The sequence below is a fragment of the Seriola dumerili genome, unplaced genomic scaffold, assembly GCF_002260705.1.
Source record: "Seriola dumerili isolate Sdu_G_001 unplaced genomic scaffold, Sdu_1.0 BDQW01000068.1, whole genome shotgun sequence".
NCBI lineage: Eukaryota > Metazoa > Chordata > Actinopteri > Carangiformes > Carangidae > Seriola > Seriola dumerili.
In genome coordinates, this window is record NW_019174323.1 from 6,935,679 (window position 1) to 6,945,565 (window position 9,887).

Below are 9,887 nucleotides of genomic sequence, written 5' to 3' on the forward strand. Positions count from 1 at the left end.
CTCCAAATGTGGACGACTTGCCGCTTGCCGTTGCAACCTTCAGCGCCGCAATGCCGTCTTGTCACTCAGTACTAAAATGGAACAAACCATTTAGAAAAGGGGTCTTAGTTCTTTGAACTATGCATAACCATAAATTACGTTATTATTATAAACGGGTATTCGCATTACATGTTATCATCATTGAATTATATTATTGTGATGAATTACGTTTTTTATACATATAATTTGTTTTTTGTGAAGTTAGTCAAATATCCAGTATTATGTCTCCCCTTCTTGAACGTTGCAGAAGTCGTTATGCGCTCAGCCGTATGAACAACTCAAGGTACATGAATTTTATGTAATATTTAGTCTTTTTATACTATCTGTTGTAGAATCTATCACTGCACAACACGAGAAAGATAAATGAGTCGCTTATTATCGCTAGGCATAACTGACAGGTTCAATTAAGCGGACGGTTGCTTCAGGTAAACTGTCACTCAGTGTGTCTTGCTAATGTAAACAATAACACGGAAGAAGAGATTAACCACGTTTCAGCTGAATACAACAGTTTCATCTTGAAAGTGGGGCATTATTGCTCTTTATTTGCTGCCCATATACAGTCCAAAAATCGTGACTCGACACTGTTGCTATCAGCAGGCTGCATATGACAGTTTTAGGGTGTAGCTTAGCTTGCTGTGCCTTCACACCCACAGTCCTCGATGTTTTTGCAATTTAGTCAACGACTGGCTGCATTTTTGACAGCGGTATTCATATTCCACGCTGGGTTCTACTGTTTTATTCTTCCCCATTTATTTTGTTGATCCAGTATTTTAAAGTCACAAGATGCATGTGCTGCTGCTCAAAGAGCCAAGAGATGGAGACTCTGGACCTGATCCTTACATCAAGGTAGATTCAGTTTTTCCATTTTAACTTGGATGTAATGGTATTCAGTTCAGATATAGCAGTAGTTAAATTTTTATGCTTTGCATTTGACTGCACAGTTTGAGTCCATTATTTTGATTCCCCAGGAGCTGGCGTCACATGGTCATAAAGCCACCCTAATTCCCGTGCTGTCTTTTAAGTTTGTCTCATTAAACACCTTGTCAGATAAGGTAAATATTGTGACAGTATGAAATGAACATATTTGTCATTTATTTGTTTTTTGTTTTTTCCATTGTCGGTTGTTTAAGATGTCTTTTTACTTTTCAGCTTTTCCAACCAGAAAAACACGGAGGCCTTATATTTACCAGTCCAAGAGCAGTGGAGGCTGTGAAGATGTGCTTGGAAGCAGAGGAAAGAAGGGAAGGTGAGAGGATACAGAGAAATGCATTAAAAAAAAAAAAAAAAAAAATGTGTTTCGTTAAATGTCTCTCAGTTCTGTTTACTGTCTTTCTGGCCTGCTAACTGAGATTTGAAACTATTTCACTCTAGTTTGATTAAATGTCATCTTTTTCCTAATTATTAACCCAGAGTGGAAAAGCTCTGTGAAAGATAAATGGAACGCCAAGGCCATATATGTGGTTGGGAAGGCAACTGCTGCATTAGGTGAGTTGTCGTCACATCTGAAAACACTTCTCTCTTGATATCATTTTTTATAAAAGTCCATCTTTGTGCTTCTTATAAACCTTTGCTATGTTGTTACTAAGTGAAGCAGACTGTGGCAGGCACCTGGTGCTCACAGGGATGTGTCAAGTGACGTTACTACCTTCAGTCATTTGGAAATGGGTTGTGCACAAGTGACAGTTTGCTGTGACACAGGTGCAACATGTTCCTGATGTGTGTTTTACCTTCTTTGTTCATAGTAAATGTCAGCAGTTGGTTCTCTTTGTTGTCAGATATTTGCTCTGCCATGATGTGATATCACCATTACATATCTTCATATCTTTTTTTTTTTTTTTTGGTGTTTTATCCACAGTAAGAAATCTGGGTCTGAACCCTTTGGGTGAAGACACAGGGACAGCAGAGGTCTTATCACGTGTTATCATTGAACGTACGATATGAGTTTATACTTGAGCATTCTTCACAGTTCACTTTAATTGAAAATTTGTGACTGTTCTGATAATTAATATGACCTTTTACTTAATTCTCATCATAGGAGAGGACACAAATATTCCACCACTTTTTTTCCCCTGTGGCTCAATCAAAAGGGAAGTCTTGCCCACGGCTTTAAGGGAAAATGGTAAGCATTCCCCCCTGCTGTGCCTCACGATTAAAACTCAAGGTGATAAGTCAAAGTGGAAACTCCCACTGGGGTTAGACTAATTATAAAATAGTAATTTGCACTACCTTTATCACTGCGGGGATCTGTTTCTTTGTTTCCAGGAGTGCCTCTGGAGACACTGACTGTCTATCAGACAGCTGAACATCCAGATCTGGAGAAAAATCTAAAGAACTATTTCACAGAGCAGGTAGACCCCCCCCCCCCCCCACAAATGCTTCTACATTTAAGAGAATACTTTTTATGTAGAAAATGCTTATTTGTCTGTGTGTTCACAGGGCACTCCGGCTAGCGTAGCTTTCTTCAGCCCATCAGGAGTGAAGTTTTGCCTAGAAGTCGTGCGGAGGCTGTCAGGTGAACACCTGACTCAAATAAAGGTATAGCTGCCTCATAGTCACACATATAAAAAATTGCAGTAGATCTTCAGTGCTTCTGACAGTCACTTAAACTTCTTTGTTTCCAGTTTGCAGCAATAGGGCCTACTACACAAGACGCAATGACAGCAGAAGGCCTGAGTGTCAGCTGTGCTGCAGAAAAGCCAACAGCCGAACACCTGGCAGCAGCGATAGCAAAAGCTCTACAGTAACAGCCACCACCACTCTAAATCCATCCACTTTATCTCCCCTCTATTCTGTTTTATTTAAATGTATCATCATTTGTCTGCTTTGTTTTACCTGCTTATCTTACCAGTTATGTATGTATGTATATTTAGACTTTTTTTGCACTGAGAAAAAGTGGCATCTTGTGCCATAGAAGCCACGAAAATGTGAGTGAATATAATTATAATTCTATTTATGTTGAGCTTGCTCAAGAAAGTCAGTGTATATATATTTGAAAATAAATTTTGGTCAAGTGTGGTGATATGAAAGGTTGGTCATGGTGTTTATTCACTGTAAAACACTCAGTGTGGTGTGCTGTGTGTGTCTCTCCTATTCAGAGCAGGTGTTGGCAGAGGTCACGGTTGTCCTAAAACGCTGTTATTGTCCACATGAAAGCAAAGGTTTTCACTTGGTTCTATAGGTCAACAACAGTCCATTTCAAACCACTGGAGCGTGTATAACACATCCATACAAACCAGTCAAAGTGAGCAGTTGCAGACAGTAAAGATGGGTTTACTTTTCACACAAGGGTGAGAAAAGTGGGATACCTCCAGAGAGTCGCACCTTCAGATGGGTGTGGCGAAACTCAAGGATTTGCCTATAAAATAGTGTGACTTCTCACTTGCCATCATTTCACTTGTATATAATCTCAAGACTAAACCAACGCCACGATGCTGACTTCTATCCAGCTGATAGTTTTGCTTTTTTGGACCAACATTAGCTCAGCTGATGCAGAGAAACTTTTTCACAATCGCGATCATTCTGATGTGCGAACCCTTAATTCTCACCAGGCTGAGGTTATAACAGACAAGTACAAAGCAGAGGTAAATGCTCAGTCTTTTTTAAGCTTTAACTCCTATCAGATTATTCATTTCACAGTACAATATAGGACCCATATGTAATTTAACCCTTGTCTTGTTCTAGTTATTTCTCTCCAGATATGGATTCATGAAGCCAGTGAACTGGGAGGAGATCCGATTTGAAGATTCACACACCAGCTTCAGTGGCGACTTCCTCGATGATCTTCAAGCCACGATTCAGGAGGGGACCTCGGTGCCTCATTCAAGGGATGCTCCTCAAGATGACTACAAGATACCAACTGAGAGCGAAGCTTTTGCTTCAGCACTTAAAGAGTTTCAGAAGGTATCAGGCCTGCCTGTCACAGGTGTGTTTGATGAGGCCACCAAGGTGGCAATGAACAAACCAAGGTGTGGGGTACCTGACAAGGAGATTGACCTGAATACGGCTGTAGCAGCTGAGAACAGTAGTGCCTCAGATATTGAAAACAGCCCTGGTGACACTTACGAGACTGATAGTAACAACACAGCGACTAATATAATCAGCGACACTGCTTTTGGTGCTGCGAACTCCTCTGAAGATGACATATTCAATTTTAATGACACAGAAAGTGTCCTCACAGGCATTTCCAATGACACCAGCATGAATTACACAGAAGAATTTAACTCTTTTGATGTCACCTCTCTAAACAGCTCACATGATATCATCATGGACAGTCAGAAGGTAAATATCAGTGCGAACCTACAACAGAGCAAAGAGGTGCGGCGCAGGAAACGTCACCTTGCTGCTCTTGTATCCAAAAGCAGGCGCAAGAGAGATTTGGGTGAGACCGGCTACATGGCCTTTTCTAAGAAAGTGCTGAAATGGAGACTTATAGGAGAAGGCTACAGCAGTCAGCTGACTGTGGAAGAGCAGAGGTACATCTTCAGACTGGCCTTCCGGATGTGGAGCGAGGTGTCTCCGCTGGAGTTTGTGGAGGACACTCGTTCCCCGCTGGAGGACATCGACATCAGGCTGGGCTTTGGTACAGGTGGGTCTCAGACAATACAATGAAACTCAATGCAACATATTTTCTTGAAGAGATTTGTAAAAAACATTTAAAGAACATTACTCTCACGGAATATATAGTTATTTGAGTAAAGTTAGTGATAAAATTTTAAAGTACAGGATTTAAGTGTTTTGCTGACTCAAATATTTACAGTAAGTACACATTTCACATTTTAAAATTTACAGTTGGAGTAAGTAAGACACGGCTCCTACAAAATGCATCGGTTAAATGATAAAATTAAACCATTATGCTGTTATTGGAGAACAATATAGACTGTTTGAATAGCTTTAAAGTTAAGAACCAATATATTCCAGCTGTAATAGACATCAGCGGTGTTCCATAGAGCAAGGAAATGTTGTTTTTGTACAATAAAGCTTTGAATGTCTTTGCTGCAGAACAGCTGGGTGACTTAATTTTTTTCACCATACTGCATGTAGATTATATTTTATTCAAATAAACAGAGAAAACAATGCACCTGTTAAAATTACCTGTCCTTTTATCCCACATAGGAAGACATCTTGGATGCAATCAGAGGTTTGATGGCACTGGTCAAGAGTTTGCCCACGCCTGGTTCCTGGGTGATATACACTTTGATGATGATGAACATTTCACTGCTCCCAATGCAGGCAGTGGGATCAGTCTTCTCAAAGTAAGCATATGACATCAAGAATATAGGAATCATCTGTAAAGTCCAGTTGAAGCTCAGTCATTCTAACAACATTTTAATTTCCCATCCGTTTTAGGTGGCGGTTCATGAGATCGGACACGTCTTGGGTCTCCCCCACATATACAGACCTGGATCTATAATGCAGCCCAGCTATCTGCCACATGAGTCTGTCTTTGAGATGGACTGGATGGACAGGAAAGCCATACAGCACCTCTATGGTACGTGGTTTCAGCACCATCTAGTGGATACATTCGCGTACAGATCCAGAGACGAATTAAGGTTCACTTGTCAGACTGCCACACAAAACCAGTACTTTTTCCTTCCCCAGGGGGCTGTAAGGGTCGGTTCAACACAGTGTTCGATTGGATCAGAAGGGAGAAGACGCCCTACGGGGAGGTGGTCATCCGCTTTAACACCTATTTCATGAGAGACGGCTGGTATTGGCTGTATGAGAACAGAAATAACCGGACACGCTATGGTGATCCAGTTGCACTGCAGATCGGCTGGCGTGGAGTTCCCCTGGACGGAGTGGATGCCTGTGTGCATGTGTGGTCCAGAAAAAGAGATGCTGTTTACTTCTTCAGAGGTACTCTTATGTCATATTACATGTGTAAATACATATAGATATTAGCACCTGTCAGCAGGGTGAGGAGAGGTGAAAGAGGTATTGAGTAAGTGTTGTTGTTGTTGATGTTGTTGTGTTCAGGTACTCAGTTCTGGAGGTATGACAGCGAGAATGACGGGGTATTCACGCAGGACCCGGAAGGTCACCGCTATCCGAGGTTGATCTCTGAAGGTTTCCCAGGGGTGCCCAGTCCTATCGACACGGCCTTTTATGACAGGAGGGACTCCCACATCTACTTCTTCAAAAACAGGCTTGTGAGAATGACACCCTTATCTTCTCTTTGACACATGACAAATGGGGAGCTACAAAGGGGAACGCATCGGGATTGTTAGATTAATTGGAAACAACAGTAGATTTGGGGATCGCGTGAGAAAAGCCAAGTGAGATGAGACGCCGGGGTTGAATCAAGGCTCGACTGCCAACCAGGCAAAAAGGGAAGCAGCCTGTCAAAGACTACAAAAGCCCCATGGAACTGTGTATCAAGTTTTAGTAATTAGTAATTTGATAAACTGCACAAATGTCAGGAAATATCAACTAAGGCTAGTCCTGCCTTATTACCGCCACATTAAAAATTTTGTCTGGCCCTGTGTCAAAATCTAAATAAACCTATCAAATGACCACAAACTGACTGTCACACAGAAAACCTGGAGCCTATTATTATAACATGGAATTACCATTTGGTTTCTTGGCATATAATGAAGCTGCCGTGTATAGCCTGCTCTGTATTTAAAAGGAATGAGGAGGCAGCAGGGTACATATGTAATGCACAGAGGGCATTATGTATGTATCCTAGTCGGGGGTCTCAACAGGGGGCCAACAGCTCATTTCTGCCCTGGGGCCGCTCTAAAATTTTAATCCCTCCCTCGCTTACTTGTCATTACAACCAGTGTTTCCTTATGTGATGTGTAATCTAACAATACTAGTTTGTACAACAAGTGGATATACAATAGTAAGTCTTGAAGAGACTAAAACCCAAGCTAATTTATTGTTTTCTCGGCATTATGAGGGAATGTATTCATGCAAACAAACCTGCCACGCTTCCTCTGTGATTTTGTTTGCACACTGTAATTGAATTGATTACTATATAAGAGGGAAAACAATTATGTGTTCAAACAGGTGTATGCATTCGACGTTGAAGCCAACAGCTTGGCAAGAGGCTTCCCCAAAAACATCAGAGATGTTTTCCCTCCGGTGGTGAGCGGAGACCATCCAGATGGCAACATTGATGCTGCCTACTTCTCCTACACCCACAATGCCATCTTTCTACTCAAGGGCGCGCGCTTCTGGCAGGTGGTGGGCAGCCGCGATCGCTGGCGCTGGCTCTTTCTGCCACGGAATGGCCTGCTGCCACACAAGGAGGTGGATCAGCACTGGTTCGACATCTGCAACGTTCATCCCACCGCACTCAAACTAACCCGCTGAGGGCGTTGAAGCGGAGATGTGATAAGCCCTACTGGCGTGTTTCTACTGATTTTACCTGTCGTTGTAAGTATACATGTTATATTTGAGTAGACATCCATTATATACCTTTTTTTCTGCCCTGCTTATTGTATAATCTATCTGAAAGACAAAAACAAGATTCAAGCATTTTTTTTGGCAAATTTTCACTGAGGTGTGTTATTAATATATCTAACAGCTGCTGTGTCTCTCACTTAGAGGTGCCAAATGCAATCTAGCATGAAAACAATCCTGAGGGACCTCTTATGATTAAGATATTTAGAACATTAGTGAGAAGAAATTTATTTATAGAGTGTTTACTCGGCCTTTATACAGACAGTTTTTTACTTACAGATACATATAATATAGCTGAGACCTATCAAGCTTGGTGTGCTCCAGTGCAGTGCTGCTTTAAAACAGCACGTTCACAAGGAAACGGGATTATGCAAAAACTAATGAACCAAGGTGTACGCATGTGCATATTGTGAACTGTTGGAGTGACTTCTCGTGTTAGATACATTGGCCCTATATCTTTTGAAGAAACATGCATAAAAGTATTTCCATTATTATGCATGCATAAAAACGGAAATGTATTCAGAAGACTGAGAGTGGTCTCTGGGTAAACGAACAGATAGAAAGCATGCTGTCTTTTAACATAATGGTATAGAAGAAGTAAAGTCATATAATGATGTATAATGTATATCATCTGATATATTGCACACAATGATTTACAATATTCATTCAGATTCCTTTGGAATATTTCTTATTTGTGCAATATGTGACTGGGAAGGATGCTAAATTATTACCAGATCCTCTCGTTTCCCTGTGGTGGTGGTGGTGATGATGGTGATGATGATGGGTATGGATATACTGGTTCCCATGGCCTCTTGTTGGCTTGACTATCTCCACTGACTGTATGAAACCACCACTCTCCTCTGAAGCACCCGCAGAAACTCGCATCCATCCGCTGCCCGCAGGCAGGAAAGAATATCATGCGACCTGGAAACCACGATACAAAAACCCCTTCAGTATTTCAGTTATGATTCATCCCTCGCAGTGCAACAAGTTCTGGGCTCATATGGGAAAAAACAATATGAGCTTTATCAATAAAAAAACCTAGAGGTGGTGGAAAACAGAACTATAGTGATCCAGTTTTTCTTGTTATGAAAGGTTGGCTTAAAGATTTACACGCAATCAATCAAAGAAAAAGGAGCCTATTGAAATTTAGATTGAAGCAAAATGATTGAAAAGGGGGACTCATCTCATTACTTAATGCTGTTTCATTTTATAGTAATCATTTGAGCATGGTGCAAAGAAACAGACATTGATTCTGTAATCAATATGTTACTTGAACACTCTTATTAATGCAGCTCATCTTAGGAGATTAAGCTCCTGGTGGGCTCCAGATAACTAGCGTTGTGCTCCAGGCACTCCATAGGCTATATTAATAAATTGAAGTAGAAATCAATTACAAGCAAAGCAACAAAATGTCATGGTAAGTGGAGCTACAGAGATGGATGTTATGAGATGATGAGTTTGCGCACACATTAACAGAATGAGCTCCTCTCTCTGTGAGGGCATTAATAGCATACAAATAACTGTCCTTGTTCATATTTCTCTGCTGAAGACGTGTGCTTGTTTTCTTGAGCTAATATTCAGTGATCCCTTGTCATTTTCATGGTATTATATCCAAGGCTTTTGAGTGAATAAATAGGTGTGGGCATCATTTCCGACTTCACAGTTCAGCAAATTCCTCTTAAAAATTTAGATATTTAAGATTCTAACAATGTTTACATGGATATCATCACCCCAAAATAACTAATTAACATTTTGTAATTCAGACTAAAGTCCCATTTGTTTGAATCTAATGTGCCATATGCTTGTTGCTGCAGTGCATTGCTGTGTGGTTGACATCTCAGCAAGAATTACAGATAGACTAATACGGAATTTGGTACAGAAGATAATGCAGTGCAGTGGAGGCTTGTGATCTGTTTGTTTATCCCATTATGAGGCGCCATACATCTCCCGCACCCTGGAGTTCCCCATACATAGAAATCCTAAATACAAACTGTTATTCACACATGCGAGTCCCCGGCTGCCATACTGCACAGCTCAATGATCTGTGTTTTTTTTTTTTTTTGCAGTAACAGTGCTGCTATTGAAGCTCCCTTCCCCACACCGCGGGCCTCTTTGGATGCGACTAGGATAAATGAGATCAGTCATGCTGATAGAGCCCGTGCTGCAGCAGCCCCAGAGAGATACAAAAAAAACCTGTGTCATGGCACAGGAATCCACATGGGAGGCACTTCAGAAACAGGAGAATGGGACAAAAAAATCCCCGCAGCACATTCATATCACAAAAAAAAAAAAAAAAAAAAAAAATTCCCCCAAACTCTGCCAAGGCGCAGAGATAACTTGCAGTGGTGTTGCCTCATTTTCTGTCTCAAAGCGGTGTAGAAAACACAGGAATAAATCATTTATGGAATCATTTCAAATGAGTGTCATATTGTAATGTG

General features: G+C 41.0%; 2 protein-coding genes across 4 annotated transcripts; both read left to right on the top strand.

Moving 5' to 3' along the window:
* The first annotated feature begins 118 nt into the window (after window positions 1-118).
* On the top strand, window positions 119-3,052 carry uros (uroporphyrinogen III synthase). Of its 3 annotated transcripts, XM_022743095.1 has the most exons (10): window positions 119-322; window positions 806-885; window positions 1,008-1,091; window positions 1,189-1,285; window positions 1,450-1,524; window positions 1,895-1,969; window positions 2,075-2,158; window positions 2,302-2,387; window positions 2,476-2,574; window positions 2,661-3,052. In XM_022743095.1, the coding sequence occupies exons 2-10, from the start codon at window positions 823-825 to the stop codon at window positions 2,781-2,783; spliced, it is 786 nt and encodes a 261-aa protein (XP_022598816.1). In that variant the 5' UTR covers window positions 119-322; window positions 806-822; the 3' UTR covers window positions 2,784-3,052. The 3 variants fall into 3 exon arrangements, with proteins under 3 accessions (XP_022598816.1, XP_022598817.1, XP_022598815.1); XM_022743094.1 differs by lacking the exon at window positions 119-322 and having other exon boundaries at window positions 504-885; XM_022743096.1 differs by lacking the exons at window positions 119-322; window positions 1,008-1,091 and having other exon boundaries at window positions 501-885.
* Window positions 3,053-3,467: 415 nt separating this feature from the next.
* mmp21 (matrix metallopeptidase 21) lies at window positions 3,468-9,621 on the top strand. The gene is made up of 8 exons (XM_022743318.1): window positions 3,468-3,607; window positions 3,735-4,624; window positions 5,152-5,291; window positions 5,386-5,527; window positions 5,638-5,895; window positions 6,016-6,188; window positions 7,051-7,419; window positions 9,516-9,621. The coding sequence occupies exons 1-7, from the start codon at window positions 3,468-3,470 to the stop codon at window positions 7,354-7,356; spliced, it is 2,049 nt and encodes a 682-aa protein (XP_022599039.1). The 3' UTR covers window positions 7,357-7,419; window positions 9,516-9,621.
* The last annotated feature ends 266 nt before the right edge of the window (window positions 9,622-9,887 follow it).